Below are 22,407 nucleotides of genomic sequence, written 5' to 3' on the forward strand. Positions count from 1 at the left end.
GCGGCAGCGCGGGAGGCGGGAGCCGGCGCTGAGGGCAGCGAGGGCCCGGGGCTGTCCGAGCCTTCCCCGCGGTGTGCTAGGGACGATAGGGCCTGCCTGCCGCCCGGTGCCCTCTGGAAACAGCACCGGTTTCAATTAAGTGTCTTTTGGTGTAATTTGTTTCCTCAGCTCGGTTTGCTGTAGCGTCTGGCAGCGGGAGATGAGCAGGGAGCTCAGGGGCAGGGGATGCGCCCGGGGCAGAGGCTTCCAGGGATGGCGAGGAGGATGGCGAGGAGGAGGAGGAGGATGGCGAGGCAGAGCACAGAAGGGAGAGCCCAAAAGGATGCCCGAACCTGGTGAGCCAGCCCCTGTGCTTCTGCTTTCTGAAGCCATAATGTTCTTATTCTCCTAACGCACTGTGCTAGGCAATTACAGCTCCTTGTTTCCGGGGTCAAAAGAATCACTGAGAATAAAACTTGCAAAATTTCACTATCCGTATTCTTTCAATCCACATTTTTTATTTTTCTTCTTCCCCCAGCAAAATCTCGCCTAGTCCAATCAACGATGGACCAATTTATTCCCTATAAGGGCTGGAAACTTTATTTTTCTGAAGGTATTTTAAAACCTATTTTTCCAGAATTTATTATACATAGCGTTAGTAGAGTTACAAGTTCAAAAAAGAACAACTAAAAGTTCATCTATGAAAACATAAATGCCATAAAGACTTCACTCTTGTGATATGCTGTAACCTTTGTGATCATTACTGGGATCTTGTAAAGATCTATCATCTTCTGTAGTTTTGCAGTGCAGAAAAACAATGGAAGAAAAATTACCTGTTTATGTATTTTGTGAAGTGGAAAGAATTATTTCTGTGACTAACGTGGTGTGTTTCTAACTAGTTTACAATGACAAGTCTCCTTTTGTCCAGAAGACTCAAGCCTTTGAAAAGTTTTTCATGCAGCGCATTGAGCTTTATGACAAGGTAAAAAACAAAGCCAAACATATCCCACTCCAACAACCTGTTGTTGATACAAGAACATTACAGGTTTTTAGTGGTTTTTCCCCATCAAAAGTAATCTCCATCAGAGACCTGAAACATTTAGGACATAATTTGGGTGTTTCACTTCTAATTTGAAGTGTATTTTGTCATTTATGGTGTTTCCCAGGATGAAATAGAAAGAAAAGGAAGCATTCTCGTGGATTATAAGGAGCTGATCCAGGACAGAGAGCTGACTAAATCAATACCAAATATATCTGCTGAACTCAGGGACATGCCTCAGAAAATACTGCAGTGTATGGGTCTGGCAATTCATCAGGTAAACACTGATACATGGAAGCAGACAAAACAAAAAAGAACCAGTGACACTTAGAGGCCATTATGTTATAAACCCCACATCCCTGTGTTTCTCTTTCTTAGGGCAAATTACTGTTTGTTTAAAACTCAAGTGTTTCCATCTCTCCTCTTCCTGTATGACCCACAAAATCACATTTTGAAGTTGCTTTGGTCTTGGTGCGTTTTTCTTATTCATCATTGGAGCAGTTGACTAAAACTGAATGTAGTTCTATCACCTGTGTCTCTCCCTGTTGGGAGTTCTGATTCCTGTGGGTGTCTGTGTCCCCTCCTGTCCCCTGCAGGTGCTCACCAAGGACCTGGAGAGGCACGCAGCAGAGCTGCAGGTGCAGGAGGGATTGCCCCTGCAGGGGGAGCCTGTCATAAACGTGCCTCTCATCCATGCCAGGTAAGAGGGGCTGGTACTTCTTTTGAAGGGAAAAGCTGTTTCCTTCCTGGCTAATCCTTGCCAGTGTCCATGCATGGCTTGCATGTTTAAGGGAAAACTGGGCTCTGTGAAGCTTTTTCCAGGAGAACGTTCTACATTCTGCTTTTTCTCTTCACTGTGACCTCATGTCCTTGTGAAGAAAAAAGTGAAGTGAAACCTCCTTTTAAACTGAACAAACAGCTTGAAATAGAAAAGCTTGTAAGTAGAGAAGTGGCTTATAAGCAGAACAATTATTCTATAAATAGAATTGTATTTCTATTTACATAATAAAAGCAGAATTATTTAAATTTCTGTTGACTGGAGAAGTTTTTAATGAAACAAGTCCTTAGAACATTTTTTCTTTATCAGAAGTAATGGCATCTCACACTTCAAGGGTCTGAGGGAACTGGGTGTGTTCTATTTGAGTTCAAATTACCTTTTAAAAATTATTTTCTTTTTTATTATTGTTTTTAATTCCCTGCTGGTGGTGGCAGAGCCATAATAAAACTTTGGTCCTTCTGTGTCACAAGTCGAAATTCCAGGCTTTATCTGAAACTATGGAAAGAGACCCTTATGGATGATCTTAAATGTATTGCTAGGCCAGAGGTGTCACTGGATAAACAAACTGCACTGTTTGAGGCTGTTGAGGTCAATTCTTGTGAGAATATTGAATATTCTGCTGCTTTCTAGAGCAAGAATCAAAAACTGTACCATGGATTCACCAAAAAAATACTTCTAAGTGTTTTTTTCTGGATTTTACCCTATTTGATTGGGAGTAGGATTTTTTTGTCTGTGTTTGGATGGGTTTGGGGGTTATTTTTGTCCTCATTTTCTGTGTGCTAATGCAGGGTGTACAACTATGAGCCTCTGACCCAGCTGAAAAACGTGAGGGCCAACTGCTACGGCAAGTACATCGCCCTGCGTGGCACCGTGGTGAGGGTGAGCAACATCAAACCCCTGTGCACCAACCTGGCCTTCGTCTGTGCTGCCTGTGGGGACGTGCAGGCTGTTCCTCTCCCTGATGGCAAGTACACCCTTCCCACCAAGGTAAGCCAAAACCATGGAACTTTGTGCTTTTTGGTGTGTTTTCACAAAAATCAGCACCGCAGGCGTTAAAAAAAAAAGGGAAAAAAAAAAGTCTTTAAAGCTAGGTTAAATAACTGACACATTGAGAAATAATTAATTATACCTTGCAACTTTTCTTACTTCAGACCCTTACTTATAAAAAATGTATGCTGCTGGAAGAGGATATGTCACCAAAAATACACAGAAATTCCTTGAAACCTGAAAAAAATATTATCTCTCTTAATTTCCATTTCACCAGTTGTGTTTAAAATGACTCACCTTGCTGTGGTGATTTTCCATGCTTACATTGTTTTTTTGTTTAAAACTTTCTGTTTTAATTTATTTTATTATTTTTATTATCTGGACTTAAGAAGCCATTAGACATAAGACAGTGCCTGGTTATTCTCAAACCAGTTCACTGGGGAGATCACACAGTTCTGCTGTGTTTGCTCTAACAGCTGTGAGTCAGAGTTCAGGTGTCTGTGCTTGATGGATCCTCATAATTATGTACATCCTAATTTGTAGCCCTAATTTAATTGTCTTTTTTCCTGGAGTGATGCTGAATGTTGTTGCTTTGTAGGTTTTTTTTTTTTTTTAATCAAATAAGACAATTTCACCCCAGGACTTTAAAAAAGGCTGGGAATAAATCAGAATTCCTGTTGTTGCAGTGCCTTGTTCCTGAGTGCCGGGGCCGGTCCTTCACAGCTGACAGGAGCTCTCCTCTGACCACCACAGTGGACTGGCAGTCTGTCAAGTAAGCACAAAAATGTGATGTGACAGGACACTCAAGAAGTGACAGGATGGCTCCACCTGTGTTACAGTGTGTGATTTTAATAATCTTACTCTTTTGTAGCAAGCACTCTCCAACATTTGTATCACAAAGGAGTTGTTTTATCCAAGTGCTGGTATACTTTGTAACCTACCCTGTCATAGTTTCCTGGAAAGTCCTTCTGTCCTTACCAGACTCTTGGAGAGATGCTCAGTTTTGCGTTTTGCTGCATTTCTCAATAATTTCTAATTGTATCTGTGATTTCATGATTCCCTTTAACGAGCTGCAAGTCAGCTAGAAAAGCCCTGTTGGTCAGCTGTGCCACTTGACCTGAATGAGCTGGAAGTAAACTGGAGGGTTAAAAATCGTAGTTTAGAGTGATATTCATGTGAAAAGTCGTGCTGTTTTCAGCAGCTCCAGAGGGCGCTGTTCATCACAGCTTCTTCGGTAAAGCCTGGCTGCGCTTCCAGGGAATCTCAGAGCTCCAGGTGCAGAGCCAGAGCTGGAACTGTCGCAGCCAGAGAGTCAACTGCTCTTCTTTTATGGTCTGAGAAATTCCTTGGGCTTTTCCAGGGTTGGAATACCTATTAAGAATTCATGGGGGCTATAATGTGTGAGCTCCTAATTTTTTGTTTATATGGGTCTTTTTTATTTTATGTACTGTGTGTATTTCTACATGAACATGCTCATCAGTGATAGAAAATCTGCATTTCAACTTGGAGTTCACAGTTGGTGCTTTGTGGGCTTTATGTGTGGTTTATACCCATTCAGTGAAGTGTGACCTGAGGAATGCCCAGAGCTGCACTGGAGCTGTGTGCTGCTGCTGCTGCAGGGTGTGCAGCTGCACTGGAGCTGTGTGCTGCTGCTGCTGCAGGGTGTGCAGCTGCACTGGAGCTGTGTGCTGCTGCTGCTGCAGGGTGTGCAGCTGCCCTGCTGTGTTGCAGGGTGCAGGAGCTCATGGAGGATGACCAGCGGGAGGCAGGACGGATCCCGCGCACCATCGAGTGTGAGCTGGTGCAGGATCTCGTGGACAGCTGTGTCCCAGGGGACATGGTCACTGTCACAGGCATAGTGAAGGTGGCAAGCACTGAGGAAGGTGAGTGCAGCATCTTCTTCCTACAGTGGAGTTTTGGTAGTGCTTACACAAGAACAACAGTCACTGCCCTTAATTGATGCCATAAGTCCATAAAGTGTAAATTTCTTTGGAAGTTACCAAACTTTTGCAATGAAGAGTTATTTTAGGGCATTATTTGCTTAACATTTTCTCTTTAATATCTCCTTCAGACATTAGGAGAACTGTCACACTGTTGTGAAGGAGAGTTAGCTTAGCTTAGTCTCCCTAGAGAAATTTTTCAACTCTTTTTTTTCCTTTTCTTTGCCAAAGTGAAGAAATAGCTGTGCACTGCTCTGAAAGAATGCATTGCAGATAACTGCAAGACTGTTTTACTCTGAGACTTCAGTCTCTGCTCAGTAGTCAATCTGTGTAGAAAATGATTAATTATTAATTGATAATTACTGAGTAATTGCTGTGCTACATGTTTAATGCTTCCACACCAGGCATCTTTTTTTTTTCCCCCAAAATATTGAATGGAAACATTTTATATTCAACTTTGGTTTGACAACAACAATATAATAATTTAAAATCCCTGGAAAAATTTATTTATTCTGGGACAAAATTCTCTCTAGACATGTATCCTCAGTTTCAGGAAAATATTTATTATGTACATAAGTGGAGGGAACTTAAAAGAACAAATGTAGCTAGAAACTTATTTTGCATCAATTTTACAAAATGCAGATGTACTTAAATATGAACATAACTGTACATGATATTTCTGAATTACTCTATGCCATTTGTAGATAATATATAGATCATATTATAATAATAAAATTTATAGGGAAAATGCTCCATCATCCTTTCTCAATTTTTCTAACAGGAGCTTCTAAAAGCAAGAATGACAAGTGTATTTTCTTACTGTACATTGAGGCAAATTCTGTCAGCAACAGTAAAGGACAAAAACTGAAGAATTTTGATGATGAGACTTTTCAGAGATCATTCATGGAGTTTTCCCTTAAAGACCTCTATGCCATCCAAGAAATTCAAGCTGAGGAAAATCTGTTCAAGCTGATTGTGAAGTAAGTTGTATCAGATCTAGACTGGGTCTAGGGTTAGACATGAATCAGTGTGACACCTTCATAGAAATGTGACAGCTCATCCTAAAGCTGTGAAATGTCTGAGCCTCATGTAATAGAAACCACAGAGATCTAAGGAACTGCAGAGGGCAAGGGACTTGGGAGGGAGGTACTGCAGTGAGAATGTTGGGACTTTGGGAGTGGTTTACAGATTGAAGAAGTTGCCTGTGTTCTAGTTTAACCTTAGACAGAAAGCTCTGGGTAGAAAAACAATTAGTTAATTTTGTTCCTCACCATGTAAATTCAACTTACAAGTACCATTTTGTCCTCCAGTTTTCTACAGTAGAGGAAAGAGGTGCAAAAACTGAGCAGAGGGTGTGAAAGACCCTCAGTTCAGACTGAAAAGTACTCTTCTAGCTGGGATGGCCCTTAGGCCCTCCCACTGGAGTCAAAGAACACAAACCCAGCACTTTAAAAGGAGGGTTACAGGCAGTCACTTGATTAAGACAAGAACAGGTGCAGATAGCACTGGAAGCTGGTTCTCCTTTGTCTTTATGGGGATTTAAGTGAAAAGCTTTTCTTGTTTCAGTCATCTCTGGTTATCCAAAAATTTCAAGAAATTTCATGCTGCTGTTTTCTGTTGGAAATTCACAACAGCTACCCAAAAAAGTTTGATGTTTATTAAGGTGTTCTGTGATGAGAGAAAGGACAAGTGTTTATTTATAGCAATACATGATTTATCTTCCACTTATGTTACCCTGTGCTTTCTTTCCAGCTCTCTTTGTCCTGCAATCTATGGCCATGAGGTAAATAATCTAAAAACTCTACTTTTAATTCCAGTTTGAAGAGTTTATGTCCCATCCAACTCCTAAAGGATTCACACAGCTTATCTGGGACAGGGGGAGGTGGCAGGGGCTGTTTTTACAGGTGACTGTTGTGGTGTTTGTGAGGGTCCCCAGGACGAGGTGAGAGATGAGAATTTGACTCCAAGTTCTTAGAAGGCTGATATATCATATATCATATAATATCATACTATACAATATTAAGTATATTATATGTTATATGTTATATATTATATGCTATATATTATATATTATATGTTATATATTATACGTATTATATTATATTATATTATATTATGTTATATTATATTATGCTATACTAAAACTATAATAAAGAAAGAGAAAAGATACATCAGAAGGCTTAACAAAAATGATTAATAAAAACCTGTGACTGACTCAGAGTCTGACACAGCTGGCTGTGATTGGCCATTATTAAAAAACAATTCCCATGGAACCACTCAAACATTCACCTGTTGGTAAAAAATGTCCAAGTCACATTCCAAAGCAGCAAACACAGGAGCAGCAATCAGATAATTATTGTTTTCTTTCCTCTCTGAGGCTTCTCAGCTTCCCAGGAGAAAGTCCTGGGCAAAGAGGATTTTTCAGAAAGTATCATGGTGACAGACTGTGGCTCACAGTCTCTTTTGGTGTCAGGGAGTGGCAGCCTTACACCCCTAAGTTCAGAGCTCCAGAAGGCAAGGTCATTGCAGGCAGTTCTGGGGAGTTGTAAGTGCTGGTCACCAGGAAGGAATGGAATGGAATGGAATGGAATGGAATGGAATGGAATGGAATGGAATGGAATGGAATGGAATGGAATGGAATGGAATGGAATGGAATGGAATGGAATGGAATGGAATGGAATGGAATGGAATGGAATGCTTACCAGTGTTGGCCTCTACCACAACAGATTGTGAAGGCAGGGTTGGCCCTGGCCTTGTTTGGAGGATGTCAGAAGTTTGTGGATGACAAGAACAGAATCCCAGTGCGAGGAGATCCACATGTTCTGGTTGTTGGAGATCCAGGATTAGGAAAAAGTCAGATGTTGCAAGTATGGTTTCCTTTATTACTGTTTTCTGTTTTCCTCTATTTCCTTGTTATCTTGACTTGCAGCCATGGGAGGATAACTGTGCTGAGACCAAAGGGTTGACTGAGCCTGGCTGGAGCTGTCTTTTCATGTGGGATGCCTCAAGTACAGGAGAGTACCAAAGGGCTCTCCTGCTATCCAGGAGGACAAGGACAAGGACACCAAAGCAGGTGTCCTTGTCAGGCCCATGGGCTTTCAAGGACAGGCTTACAGGCTTGCTGTCCTGCCCTTACACAGTTCTTGTCACCAACCCTTTTCCCCAGTGAGGAGCTTCACTCCTTCCTGTCTTCATTTAGCTGGTCCATTGTGAAATGAAGTAATTCATCTTTGAACAAATGCAACTTCAGATACCCTGTGACTCTCCTCCTGTGAGGTTTACTTCCATTCCTTACCTTATTTCCATGTTGGTAGCACAGATCTTTTTGGGAAAGGAACCTGATGCTGTGTTTGGGTTTTGATTTCAGGTATTTCTGCATGACTATGACAATTAGTAATAGATTTTTTTTTTCCTTAAACTGAGTGATTTTTAAATTCCATGTCTTTTTCCATGGTTACTGTGAAGTGCAAGAGGGACAGAATTCACCTAGAACTTCTTTAAAAAGTCCTTCTAACATGGACCTGTTGCATTAGGATATGATTTGCACTTAGCCAAGGTGATGTATTTACATGCAAGCATCTTAACAAACAAAATTTTGAAATTATTCTTTTGTTCAATGAGGACTCTCCAGCATAGAGTAACTGATTTGTTTTTTCACATTGTTAGTTAAAAAAGAATACCATCCAAGAAAAGTTACTCCTACTGCTTTGCAGAATTATGTGGCTTGGAATTGCAAGGAGTTAGAGCTTTACTGTTGGGTCATATTCAGTGGAAAGAAACAAATTTGGGGTTACTTTTAATTGTTTTTCTAGGATGAGGCTTATGAAATTCTTCACTTTGGGGAAGGAAAAAGTATTTGTTTCTCTTCTAGGCTGTGTGTAACATCGCTCCTCGAGGTGTGTATGTTTGTGGTAATACTTCCACCAGCTCTGGCCTGACTGTTACACTCTCCAGAGATGGCACTTCTGGAGATTTTGCCTTGGAAGCTGGTGCCCTAGTGCTTGGAGATCAAGGTAATGCATGGAATGCACAGATTCTGTGTGGCCATGTGTAAGGGGCAGGAGAGTGTGTGCTGCTGAGTCTCACTGTGGGCTAGAAATGTCTGTTTGAAGTATGATACCATGGGAAGTTCTGAGCTTCTCCAGTGGCTTCTCTGGGGGCAGTTCCTGCTTTCCTAGAGTGTAGGGAATCTTCAGTTCTCCAGTTCATATACCAGACTTCTTACTGTGTCAAAGAACTAGGATTTTTTTTGTTCAGGGATCCGTCTTGATATCAGCTGCTGGACTTTTACTGGTTTTGAAAAAGGACTCACTTATGAGATATGGTGTCTATTTTAAAAAGCTTGTTTCATCATCTTAGTGAATCACCAAAATGCTGCATCCCCAAGTCAGGCTGAGTTCATTGTGTTTGGTTGCATTACCATGGAATGAAAACAAAGCTGGCTGAAATGGAGATTTTCCAATGTCTCCTGCAGTCCCTGGGGTTCTAAGTTGGATTTCTGATGTGTCACTAGATTGTAGGACACACTTGTCCTTCAGTTAATGTGTTGTCTGATAAGTCTTTGTCCTGTTTTAATTGCTTCCAGGCATTTGTGGAATAGATGAATTTGATAAGATGGGAAACCAGCACCAGGCTTTGTTGGAAGCCATGGAGCAGCAGAGCATCAGCCTGGCCAAGGCTGGCATTGTTTGCAGTCTGCCAGCTCGGACATCCATTGTTGCTGCAGCAAACCCCGTTGGAGGACATTATAACAAGGCCAAAACAGTGTCTGAGAACCTAAAGTGAGCCCTTTCTGAAATGCTGCTTTTGTAATTCACATTCAGGAGTAGATGCTTCTGATGGTCTTGTAGCTTGTGTACAATTGCTTTCTAGAATTTTGGAGTGTGCACACAAACTTTAATAATCTTTAGTGGCTTTTGAGAGAGAAATTCCTGTTGTACTTTATTCTGAATGAGCAGGACAGGATCTTTTACCTGTGTTTGAAGTGGAACAGAGTTGCTATAATTTTTCCACTACTCCAAGTTCCTTGTGTTTCCTCCAGGATGGGGAGTGCTCTGCTGTCAAGGTTTGATCTGGTGTTCATCCTGCTGGACACACCCAACGAGGACCACGACCACCTGCTGTCGGAGCACGTGATGGCCATGCGGGCCGGCTGGCGCGCCGCCGCCACCAGCGCCCTGGTGACACGGGCCAGCTCCCAGGAGCACTCTGTCCTCCAGGCCACCTCGGACCGACCCCTGCTCCAGAGGCTCAAGGTGAGACCTGGCCTGGGGTTGCTGCTCTAAGGCAAATTTGCTGTGTTGGGTTTCAGTAAGGAGCTACAGAAGTGGGCTGGGTGTAATAATTTGGTGTAACATGATCTGTGATGGAGTGTTGAATCCAAATAAAGCAGTGTGGAAGCAAATCCTTGGGCTTCTGCAGCACCATGGATTTGGGAAGTATAGGAGAGGACGCATGTCTCTCATTAGACTTCAATGATGGCTTTGAGAACTGATATTGTCAAATGCCAGGTCTTGGGACAATACTCCTACTGGAGGTAAACCCATGCACTTTTGGAAACAGGATATCAGCAGTGATGGTTTAGTCTTCTCTGGAGCTGTGGGAATTGGGATTTTCTCTTTTTGAGAAGAGATTTAACTTTATAACAAATTCTATTTGGCACTTCCTACCATTGCAGATGAGAACCCTTGGCTGCTTTTCCTGAAATGGCCAAGTGTGTGTGTTTACATGTCTGAGCGTAGCATGGGGACTTGAAGTACACCATTCATATACACAGCACCAAAGCCCTTATAGTGATGACTTCACCAGATAAAGCATAAAGATGATGATTTGATATTAAAATTTTTATTGTATAGAATTCTGACAGACAGAAATCTAACTCTTTGTAATGGTGCTAGATCTCAACAGGAGAAAACTTTGATGCCATTCCCCATCAGCTGCTGAGGAAGTACGTGGGGTACGCTCGGCAGTACGTGCACCCCAGCTTGTCTCCAGAGGCTGCACAAGTCCTCCAGGAATTCTACCTGGAGCTCCGGAAACAGAACCAAGGGGCAGACAGCACCCCCATCACCACGAGGCAGCTGGAGTCCCTGATTCGCCTGACAGAGGTAAATGCAAGCTGGAATGCTTGAGGGATTGAGAGCAAAGAGATTGTTCCTGAGGTACTACCCAAATCCTACCATTTCTTACAGCTTATTCATCACTATGCTTTCTCTGTTTGGTTTAAAAAAAAAAAAGTGAGAATGCATCAGATTTAGAAGGATATTAGAATAAGATCCCAATATTACCAGGTAGATTGTGCCTGGGCTAGTCTGACCCTTGCTGCTGGGCCAAAGGCAGCAACTGTGGTGTTTCAGTTGCAGCTGCAGTGTTGCAGCTGGGCACTGAAACAAGTCCAGGCTTGTAGAAACTCAGTTTACCTCAGGTGGGAAGGCTTCAGGCTAGGGTGAAGAGGAAAAGGAGACAGATTCTGTCGGAGGGTTAATATCCAGAGTTTTATTCCATAGTCACAGATGTCTGAATCTTAGGTAACAGCTCCAACAGAATCCTGAGCACATGGTTCTGGCTCAATTTAAGCCCAGGGACAGGGGGAGGGGAACGGACAGGTGATCACCAACCAGGTGGGAGGAGGAGGGTCTCAGGGGACAAGGGACACATAGACAGGCCAATGACCCCCAGGCCTGAGGGGCATCCTTTGAACTTGACCAACCACACGATGCCCTCACTGGAATGTTAAAACTGATTGACAGCCCAGCAGGGGGCGAGGGGGCGAAGGGGAAGAGAGGTATTGCCCCACCTGGGAAGGGGCTGGGAAGTTTAAAACAGGAAATTGCAAACACTGCAACAGAAGGGCTTAAGAGCTGCTGTTCCTTAAAGCTTCTTATAAAGCAAAACACCCTTGAGGAGGTGGGAAGAGAGTCTATCACATTCCCCAAAAGGAGAAAAAGCAGGTGCAGGCAGGAGCAACTGCTGCTCACCTTGAACCTAGACTGCTTCTGTTTTCCCTAACACTGCCTTAACAGCACTATCTGTGATCTGCTGCTTCACAAGGCTACTCTGCTGAAAAGCAAATAAACTCCAAGCCACAGCCTAAAAGTGCAAGTATGCAGGAGGACACAGTGACACACTAACAAAAAATAGAAAAATCTTCCTCTAATCCTGTATGTTTAGGTTCTGTCTCTGCTTAGGTTCTATCTCTGCTCCTAAAATTTGTGCTTGTAGCCCTTGTAGAGTGATTGTAGCCCTTTTTCTTATCAGTTATGATATATCTTAAACCTTTGTGGGATATTTTTTTCTGTTTTAAGGCACGATCAAGGCTGGAATTAAGAGAGAAGTCTACCAAGGAAGATGCTGAGGATGTAATAGAGATAATGAAATACAGGTAGTAGAAAATACTGTTTTAAAGATAAATAAGGCATCACAGTGCTATTCATTTGAAACTTAATTCCTTTACATATTCAAACACAATGAAGAAATCACTTTATCAGGCTTAGAACCATGATACTTCCTGAAGGGAGGTTGTAGACAGATGGGGGTCGGTCTCTTCCACAGGGGGGCTGATGGTGTGATCTCTGGTAGGTGAAGAGTTTGGCAAGGAAATTCACCTGTTCTTAGCCCACTTCATTTCACTGAGTTCTTTCAAATGGTTTATGTTGCTTTACATTAGGTAAGATGTCATTATCCAGTTTGGTATTTTTGTCTTTTTTTTCCCAGATCAAGAGGACACAATCTCAAGCTGTGTCAGGGAAGGTATAGGTTGGATATTAGGAAAAAGTTTTTCACCAAAAGAACAATAAAGTACTGGAATGCTCTTCCCAGGGAGGTGGTAGAATCACCATCTCTGGATGTGTTTAAAAAAAGACTGGATATGGCACTTGGTGCTATAGTCTAGTTGAGGTGCTAGGGCACAGGTTGGACTCAGTGATCTTAGAGGTCTCTCCCAACCTCATGATTCTGTGATACTACATTATTTTGTGATTCTGTGATACTACTATTTGGATTTGTTAGCTGCTCCTTAAAAGCTGCCAGCAGCTCTAAGTCAAATACAACTGCTTAGGCTTGTGAGTTGTGGGGTCACAGTGGTTCTGCCTGTCTGGGCACAGTAATGCACACGTGAGGCTCTGCTGAAGAGTTTTTGTCCCCTGTGAGTTCTCTCTGGTACAGGTGAACAATTAAAAGTTCAAAAGTGATTTGGATGAATGCTTAATCTAAGTTCCCTAGAGAGTGACCTGACAGGGGGTGGTTTTCTATGTGGCTTCTGAAAGTTCTCAAGCATCACATTTTGGGAATCAAATCCACATATGTTTGCTTTTCTGTCCTGCTGAGAGTTTGATCTCTTTTTGTAACCTGTTTGTAGCATGCTGGGCACTTACTCGGATGAGTTTGGGAAGCTGGACTTCGAGCGCTCCCAGCACGGCTCTGGGATGAGCAATCGCTCGCAGGCCAAGAGATTCGTGTCTGCCCTGAGCAGCGTGGCAGAGAGAACCTACAACAACCTCTTCGACCTGCAGCAGCTGCGCCACATCGCCGGCCAGCTGCAGCTGCGGGTGAGCGCCCCCTGCAGCAGCCGCACACTGCCGGGCCACCCTCGGTAGTGCTGCCAAAGGGACAGGGGCAGAGGCGCCTCTGCTGCCTCTTTGCAATGGCAGACATAACCAGTGTGCTGCTGTTGGGCTGAGCAGAGCTCCTCAAGTGTCTGTGAGCTCCACTGACCCCACAGCTGTTTGCAACAGCAGCTCCTTGCACTGGTAAGGGAGCTGGCTCTGAGCTAGATCCTGAAATGATGAGGCTGGCTCTGAGCTAGATCCTGGTTTGATCTGTGAAAAGCAGTGGTGCTTTCAGTGCTGCACTCCTTCTGCCTCCCCAGAGGACACACCTGTTTAGTTTAGACTTGTGGTGTCTGTGCTCTATTTCAGCAGTGCGATGATGTTTCTGCATCACCTCCTCTGGATGAAATATGCCTTTAGATTTTCATTCCTGCTCAGACATCCTGAAGTTGTATGTTGAAAGGATCATCTACGACATGTGGCCACAAATGTATTCTGCCCTGTAATTGATTTGCATTCTGTACTTGTGGGGGCTTCAGCCAAGCAGAACTATTGATAGCTATCTGTATATTTGCTCCACTTATTGAAGTTATTTTAACTAACTCTAATTCTCCCTTCATATATAGAATATTTTTGCCCACCCAGGGATACCGTTTCTTGCTGCTTGTTTGGGGGATCCATGGGGAGTCCCCAGGGGCCCCCTAAGCTGTGTGTTGGCTGGCAGCAGCAGGCAGGCAAGGAGACTCCACACAGCTTCTGAGGGTGCTGATTAGATGAGGATTTATTGGGGGTCCCAGCCCTGGGAGCAGCACAGTTTCTGAGGGAGAAAGGGGGAAGGGGGAGAGAGGGAGAGCCTAGGGAGAAAAGGGGCCAAGAGCTTCTCATCTCTTGCAGAGCTTAACAGGGAGATTCAGAGTGGGTGCAGAATAAGACTTGGGCCAATGGGATTACACATATATGAAACTTCAGGAGAGAATCCCAGACTTGGAATAAACTGTATGTTTTTGAGGGGTGAGACGGAGCATACCATTTAACTAAAATGTAACACCACACATCACCTCCTCTGGGTTATTTATGCCTTTCAGATTTTCATTCCTGCTTCAGACATCCTGAAGTTGCATGTTGAAAGGAATGTCATCTAGGACACGTGGCCACAAATGTATTCTGCCCTGTAATTGATTTGCATTCTGTACTCCTGAGGGCTTCAGCCAAACAGAACTATTGATAGCTAACTGTACTTTTTGCTCCATTGACTACTTATGGAAGTTAATTTAACTTCAAGAAGTACTTATAAGTGCACTTATTTAATTAACTTCAATAAGACTACTTATTGAAGTTAATTTAATTAACTCTAATTCTCCCTTCTTATATAAACTACTTTTGCCCATTCAAAGTTCTATACCTGGAAATCAGGGAGAGTTGTAGAAATCATGCATTTGTGGTAGATACTTCTGTTTCAGAACTGGAATTTACACATATGTAGCTGCACCCTTTCTTCATGTCATAAAGGAGAGACTGCTGCTTCTGTGTAACACTGCGGTAAAACCAGTGTGTAACTAAAGCAGCAAACAGGGTGGCTGATGGTGTGAGATCTCTGGTAGGTGAACAGTTTGCCAAGGAAATTCACCTATTCTTAGCCCACTTCATTTCACTGAGTTCTTTCAAATGATCTATGTTGCTTTACATCAGGTAAGATGTCATTCTCCAATTTGGTATTTTTGTCTTTTTTTTCCCAGGTATCTGATTTCGAAAGCTTTATTGGATCCCTGAATGATCAGGGTTATCTTTTGAAGAAAGGTTCAAGAGTTTATCAGCTCCAGACCATGTGAGAGGAGTCACTGTGATGGACTTCCTTGGGATGATTGTCCCCTTGCACTGCTGACCTGGAGCAGGGAGGCACACCCTGAGCTGAGCTGCACCTGCCACAGCGCTGGGGTTTGCTGAGCTGGAGATTCCCCTGCAGAAAATTAAACTGGAGAGCTGCAACAGGACAAACTGGCACATGGTACTGCTGCCTGGCTCATCCTACAGCTCTCTGTTCCAAATGGGACCTCATCATCCCCCAGGAGTGGAAGGTTATTCTGTTACAGTGCCATAAGGGACTTCACTTCTGAAAGAGATGCTGCACCCACAAATTCCAGCCCAGGAATCTTCCATGAGAGGATGGTATGAGCTGTACTTTCAGCATTGTGGTTCATTTAAAGTCTAGAAATGTTTCCAGTAGGTTCTGACAACACTGTTTGATAGCTGTTACCAAATGACACTTTACTGAATCTGACTTGATTTTCTGCTTTGAAACATGGTCTTTGAAGCCAAGGTTTTATTTAAAATCCAAGTCTGATTTAAGAAAATATCCTTATTACAATATTTAATTTGTAAAGCAGGGATTGGATTTTGACTTCCATTAAACTTTATATATGAGAAATATGACTTGTTGAAGGCTGTTTAATGGCCTTTACAGGATCTGTAACACCAACAGGTTCTGTTTGTTTCTGTGTAACTGTTCCTGGCACAGAACCATGTGTGTTCAGCAGGGGTGAAGTGCTGAATGCCTCCTGACTTTGATGAAATCAGAACCATGGTCTGGTGCAATGAAACAGCAGCTGGGAAGCTTTCAGTGTAAGAATTAAAAACCTACAAACACCAATACACCCTCCCTAAAGAAAAATATACTTTAAAAAATCAGGACTGCAGTGCTCATTCTTGTTTTCCCTCTTTCATTTCTCAGGTAAGATATGATAGACGACAAAAAGCAGAAATACTGAAACTTAGTGCCTCACCCTGTTATTTAAGGGACATCAGGGACCAAATAAACTTGAAACTGAGAACTGGTCAGCCAGATGAAATGCTTTAAGTACAAAATCATAGTTCTACATGGGAGCTCTGAAGGGGCAAGGTCTGCTCTATCAGCTAAAGGGCAGTACGTGTTGGAGGCTGATTTTGGCTTAGTGCAGGGCTGGGACAGGAGCGCGCCCCAGGAGCCAACAAACAACTGCAGCTGGGAAAGCGAACTCATTGCCGTTCCTCCTTGAGACAGCAAACGCGGGCAGCCAGAGCCAGGAGCAAGGGCTGAGCTCCAGACACCACTCGCGCTCTCGGAGCAGTTTCTCAAGGCAAAGCGAACCCTCCCCTTCCTCCCTCAAGGGCTTTCCCAGAACAGCGCGGCCCCGCCGTGAGGAGGAGCGGGATGAGCCCGGGCAGCCGCCCACCGGGCCGCCATGGACATCGCCGTCCGCGCCCGGGGGCCGCCGGGGGAGAGCCTGAGGCGGGAAAGCACCGGGAAAGCGGTGGAAAAGCACCGGGGAGCCCTTTCCCGGGACCGGCCCTTCCACTGGGCTGCCGGCCGTAAAGCGCGCGGCCTGAGGAGGGGCGGGGCTGACGCAAAGCGCCGCAAAAGGTCGCGCGTCCCCGGCAGCGCTCGCGGCACACGCGCCGCGCGCGGCTGGCGCGCCGTGCTCAGTCCCGCGGCGCGGATGGCGCGAGGCCGCGCGCTCCCGCGGGCAGCGCGGCCGCGCGCGTAGGGGCCGCGGGCAGCGCCTTTCCCGCAGCGCTTCTCCCGCGCCGCTCGTGCCGCGCCATGCTGGCCGCCGCCTGGCTGGGCAGGGGCTCCTGGGGGCTGCTCCGCGGCGCGGCGCCGAGGCGGCCGGGCGGCGGAGCGAGGCCTCTGGGCGGCCGGCCCGGCTCGGCGGCGGCGGCGGCGGGAAATGAGGCGCGGCGCGGCGGGGGCGTCTCGTGCGTGCCCGCCTGCGCCGGGCTCCCGCGGCTGCTGCGCGCGCCCGCCGCCGCCTGGCGCCTCCTGAGCGGCGGGGCCGCCCCGCCCGAGCCCCGGCCGGAGCGCGGCGCGGCGGGGCCCTACGCCGAGCTGGTACGTGGGGGACGGCGGGGACGGGCGGGGGAAGCCGGGCGGGCTAAGCCATGTCGCACCCGGCGCTCTCCTGCCCGAGGCAAAGTTAATGTTTAGCAGGTCGAGGCCGTGCGCCTCGCCAAAGCAGCGCGCCGCTTCCAAGAACTTTGCCGGCTTTCTGGCTAGTTAAGCGGAAAAAGTATTTGTAGCTATTAAAACTCTGTTACGTGCCAAGGCGGGGTTTGAGTTCCTGCCCTGAAGTTTTTTCGTTTCTTGCTTTACAGTATGAAAACCCCTGGACCATCCCAAATATCCTGTCCATGGCGAGAATGGGTCTGGCGCCAGTTTTGGGCTATTTGATTGTTGAAGAGAATTTCAACGTTGCCCTCGGTGTGTTTGTCCTGGCTGGCGTGACAGACCTGGTATGTCGGCTTGGAAGGGCTTGGGGAGCGTTGGAACAGACTCCTGTGTAGAATGGAAACGGACAAAACAGATTTGTTTTGTTTTCTAGGATTTGTTTTTAGATTTGTTAGTTTCTAGGAATGCTGTATATATCCTTTGTGGTGCTGCAAAGGGAATTTGCAGGTGCCTGAAGGCATTAATGCTAATGGAGGAAAGGGGAATGACCAGCCCCGGGTGGGCATTGGCCACTCCGTGTTTGTGCACCTGCTGGTCTGTTAAATGATACAAGTATCAGCTAAGAGGTGTCACATTTTATCCTAGTTAAACTCGCTGTTTTACCTGATGTCATTCATTAAATATCTCTCTAAAGTAGCGTGCAGGAGCTGTTGTGGTTCATACTCTTCTAACAGCTATTGAATTTTGGTTTTCCTAGTTGGACGGATTTATTGCACGGAACTGGGCTAATCAGAAATCAGCACTGGGAAGTGCTCTCGATCCCCTGGCAGATAAAATCCTCATCAGTGTGCTCTATGTGAGCCTAACTTGTGCAAACCTTATCCCAGGTGAGGAAATGTCATTTGTGTGCTCTAGATGAGGAAAGGAAGGTCGGTTTGTGTGTAGCAACACTTCTGGTGTTTCTAAAAGGAAAACTGTGTATCTCTTGGAACTCTTGCTTTGCCCTTTGTTCCCATTAAGCACTTCCCCAGGGACCCCACAGAAAGCAAGTGCTGCCACATACAAAGTGGCATGTACTGCCATTTCTAGGTGCTCTTTCTTTAAAGCACTAATAGTAGTTCTGTAAAGTTGTTTTTCATGGACTGGATTGTTTCAAGTCTTCAGTTTAAACCCTTTCAAGAGTTGTGTTAAACATCCTCACTAATGCACAGAACTCGCTCAAGAGAATTTGGGTGTGGTTATTTCATCTTGCTTCCAATTTCCTGCTCTTTTTGTTTGTGTTTTACCTTTAATCATGGGCAGTTTTTCACTGGCTGGTGTTGCCTTGCAGTTCCCCTGACTTCCATGATCATCCTGCGGGACGCGGCGCTCATTGCCGCCGTCTTTTACGTGCGATACAAAACTCTTTCTCCACCGGTGAGTGCACAGCATTAAAAGTGTCTAATCATAACAAAAAATACATGAATAAGCTTAATTAATAGCTGAGTTGTGACCAAGAGATTTGTCATCTTGAGGCTTGATGGTCACAAGATGTAATGCTTGTTCTTTTGCCAAATAGATTTCTGAGCAGAGCAGTGTTTTAATAAAATATGGTTTGTAAAGATAAGTCAGAGCTACTGATAGCTTTTTTCTTGTGTGTGCTGTAATAATAAATCTTACAAAAGAGCAGTGTAATTCAGTGCTACAGTTGCCTTTTCTTTATCATGTGGACAGGTATATCAGATTGAACGTACAAGGGCTGCATTTTTTTCCCTCTTTTCTCCCCCAACAGAGAACCCTGAGTAGGTATTTTAACCCCTGTTATGCTACTGCACAATTAAAACCAACATTTATCAGCAAGGTAAGAGCAATAACTTGTTACAAAAGATAAGTCCTGGGTGCTTGGAGCATTGTGTGGCTTGGAGGGTGGGGATGATTTACCACTACTGCTGAGTACAGTTTCAAAATAGTGCCAACTATACCTGGATCCTGAAAGGTTTTCAGCTATGCTCTGTCAGAGCACGTGCTAATTTGGAGAAAGATGCTTTATTTTAAGAAGGTCTCTAAATAAATTTTCTTTATGTAAACTAATCCTTAAAGCAGTAATACAAGTGTGTGTTGGTATTCCTTGTACTCCTTCAAGTTGCTCACAGTTCCTGTTTTGCTTTTCTCAGATGAACACAGCAGTTCAGCTGATTTTGGTGGCGGCTTCTCTAGCAGCACCTGTTTTCAATTATGTGGACAGCGTATATCTGCAGACATTATGGTAACTGATATCTTACATCTTTTTCCCCAGATAATTTAATGTGCTCCTAAGGAAACTGGTAATCAAGATTAATTTGTGTGGAACAAAAAAATCTTCTGTGCTCAGAAGATGCAATAGGCCCATATGCTTGAATTTTTACACCTTTAGTCTTAAGTGACACCAGAGATAGATATTTATTTGTATTTAATGAAACTAGTGAGATCCAGGAATATTAGCTTAGAAACAAGTCTTTGGGGTAGGCATGGTGTACACAGGCAAAACAAATTCAGATCAGTGGAGAAAAAAGGAGCAGGAAGAAAGGCAGTATGGATTCCTCATTTATTCATGCCAGAAGTGTCCTTGAACAAGCAACCTTGGGATCAGCAATAACAGCCATTCTTATTTTTGCTTTATACAGTACCTGCTATCTTGAAATCCAGGTTTCTGCAGCCTGTTTGAAAAGCACATGGAGAAATGGTGATTCCTCCTAGACCTTAGGAAGGAAGGAGAGGGATGGGATGAGAACAGGCATAAAGGAACTTTCCTCCTTAAAAAATGCTGTTCCTTCTGCTCTCATTGAGCTCTGAACTGCAGCTGGCTGCATCTGTTAGAGTGCAGTTATTTTTCCTGAGCTGTTTGGCAAAAGTTCAGAACAAAGAGTTCTGAACAGCAGATATCAGAATTACTTAGTAACTTAAAGTAGTACAAAATCCAGTGTTACTCGTCTTCTAGGGAAATAAAGAAATAAATAAACAACCAAACCAAAGAAACCAAAACCACCAATCCAAACCAAGAAGTGTTTAAGGAACTGTGAATGAACCTTGATCTTAACAGTCTGTGGTTTTTTATCCTGGTGGTGAGACAAAATCTAGAGTTGCCTCTGGGTGTAATTTGGCCGGGTGTTCTGTGAATACTCTCAGAAGCTCCCTGGCAGTGCTCAGGGAGGGCAGCAGGAGCAGAGGGGCAGGCAGGGCTGTGGCAGTGACCTCAGGGTGGTGTCAGCCTTTCACAGAGGAGCACTGCTCATTTAGGGGTACCTGTGGTCTGGGAGGGAAACAAAAGAGCCTGAAGCAGGAATTTGTTCTTTAGCTTTGGGACGTCGTGAAAATGGTAAGTTTGAGTCTTGAGGGGTTTGAATGCTCCCTGCTCACACTGCCAAGGAATAGTTTCTCACATTTGTCAGTTCTCAAGCTGGTAAAAGTTATGTAGGCTGCAAATGCTGAATCTTTTGTTTTCCCTTCTCTAAAGCAAGTGCTGGTGTGGTGACAATTTGCCCTGGTATGCAGTTACAGTGAAGCATGCTGCTTACCCCTGGATGGCAGAGCCTTTGTGTATCTAATCCTCCCCATAGCCCTGATTTTCAGCTTATAAACTGTAAGCTGCATTTGTGTGGAGCATAGTTCCTGACTGTGTAGTTATAAACAGATGCTAAAAAAAAAAAAAAAAAAAAAAGGAAAAGGAAAGAAAAAGGCACTTTTTCTATTGTCTATAGACCCCCATGACTTAGAGGAACTCTTTTCCCCAAAGGTGCATCACAGCTTTCACAACGGTGACATCTGGCTACAGCTATTACCACTATGGCAGGAAAACTGTCCAGGTGATCAAGAGCAAGTGGAGTGGTCCAGGTGATCAAAGGTGAAGTGTTCCTGGAGAGGCAGGAAGGTGCTGTGCCCCCAGAGGTGGTGGTATTGCAGCTGAGTTTTGGATCAAAGCACTCTTTGTTTATCTGCTTAAACCATGGCATCACAATGAAGTGAAATTTGAACATGTACTGTGTATATATGTAGAGACAGACTTTTTGATGTATTTTTAATTTCCTGAAAAAACGAGGTTGTTTACAAAACCAAATAAATAATTAGTAAAAACACAGGTTACTTGCTGCTGCCATGTGCATTCTCAGTAATTTTATGCTGGTTTTGAAGTCAAGACACACACTTGGCACCAGATTTGTTTTGCCATATTCGTGCAAGGCACTGAGTACACTGGGATCTGAGAAGAAAAAGCAATCACAAGAACAAGTTTGTACCTCAGCCTGTCAGTAAACCAGCACTGCCCATTAGGACCTAATGACTCACCTCAGGCTGCAGCAGAAGGAAGCACGTCATCGAGGGACAGTGTCTTCAGAAATTCAAAGCAGAGAGAAATTTTGCTTTATGTTCCATGAGTGATACTGATAAACCATGAAGAGTTCCTACCCTGCTCCCTTTTCTTTTTAAAGATGAACAATGATGAACTGTACTCAGGGTTTTTGAGAAAGGTCAGCGGTGCTGTGAGGAGCCTGTACCCAAATGGAGTTCAGTTTCTCATCCTATGTATTCATTGCTAGTGATTGAAAGAAGTTCCTGTATCTCCAGATGCTTTAAAGCTCCTAAAGATGTTGTTTAATCCCAATACCACTGGCTGAAGAGGACATTTAAAATACTGTCCAAATGAATGGAGACAGTGGAAGAAATTTTAGACGTGTTTGCTGTTATTTCTTCCTGTGCTTCCAGCTTCAAGATGTACTCTGTGCTCCCCCTCATGACAACTTGTTCTTTGCCTGTTCTCTACCGAAGAAAGAGCAAGGCAGAACAGGTCAAGTTGATCATAAACTCATATTTTCTCTTTGTGAACAACGTGATTTTTCTTTTATGTCATAAAAAGTACAACAATGAAGGGTTTCAATGACTGAAAATCAGGAGGTAAATAATACCACTGTATTATTGTTGTATTAGCAAAGAAAACTTTCTGTAGAAGAGCACACCGTCTCTTTTGTGACAGTGTGTTTGTATAGATGAATTATTTTAATGCTTTCTTTATATTGAAACTTGTATAAAATGGTGCACAGAGAAAACACTTGGTCTTTATTAGTACCTTTGTTTTCACCCCGTCTTTAATGGTTAGCCCTGCATCTTTCAGCAAAGAATAGAGGGTGGACGTTTCCTTAAACTACATGAGTAGTGGAGTATTTTCCGTGCCCAAACCAGCTCAAAAAGCGAATATTTATTGTACG

At 44.1% G+C, this 22,407-nt stretch overlaps 2 protein-coding genes across 2 annotated transcripts; both read left to right on the forward strand.

Moving 5' to 3' along the window:
• The first annotated feature begins 199 nt into the window (after positions 1–199).
• On the forward strand, positions 200–15,694 carry MCM8 (minichromosome maintenance 8 homologous recombination repair factor). The gene is made up of 18 exons (XM_059468541.1): positions 200–335; positions 518–592; positions 879–961; positions 1,146–1,295; positions 1,615–1,718; positions 2,585–2,783; positions 3,470–3,555; positions 4,515–4,666; positions 5,505–5,703; positions 6,476–6,506; positions 7,450–7,590; positions 8,595–8,736; positions 9,309–9,504; positions 9,765–9,978; positions 10,621–10,830; positions 12,028–12,104; positions 13,080–13,269; positions 15,006–15,694. Exons 1-18 carry the CDS (start codon positions 200–202, stop codon positions 15,096–15,098), a joined length of 2,478 nt encoding a protein of 825 aa, XP_059324524.1. The 3' UTR covers positions 15,099–15,694.
• Positions 15,695–16,846: 1,152 nt separating this feature from the next.
• On the forward strand, positions 16,847–22,248 carry CRLS1 (cardiolipin synthase 1). Its single transcript, XM_059469186.1, has 7 exons — positions 16,847–17,134; positions 17,398–17,535; positions 17,949–18,078; positions 18,522–18,607; positions 18,963–19,031; positions 19,345–19,436; positions 20,943–22,248. Exons 1-7 carry the CDS (start codon positions 16,847–16,849, stop codon positions 21,052–21,054), a joined length of 915 nt encoding a protein of 304 aa, XP_059325169.1. The 3' UTR covers positions 21,055–22,248.
• Positions 22,249–22,407: the final 159 nt, after the last annotated feature.

This window comes from Ammospiza nelsoni, chromosome 3, assembly GCF_027579445.1.
Source record: "Ammospiza nelsoni isolate bAmmNel1 chromosome 3, bAmmNel1.pri, whole genome shotgun sequence".
NCBI lineage: Eukaryota > Metazoa > Chordata > Aves > Passeriformes > Passerellidae > Ammospiza > Ammospiza nelsoni.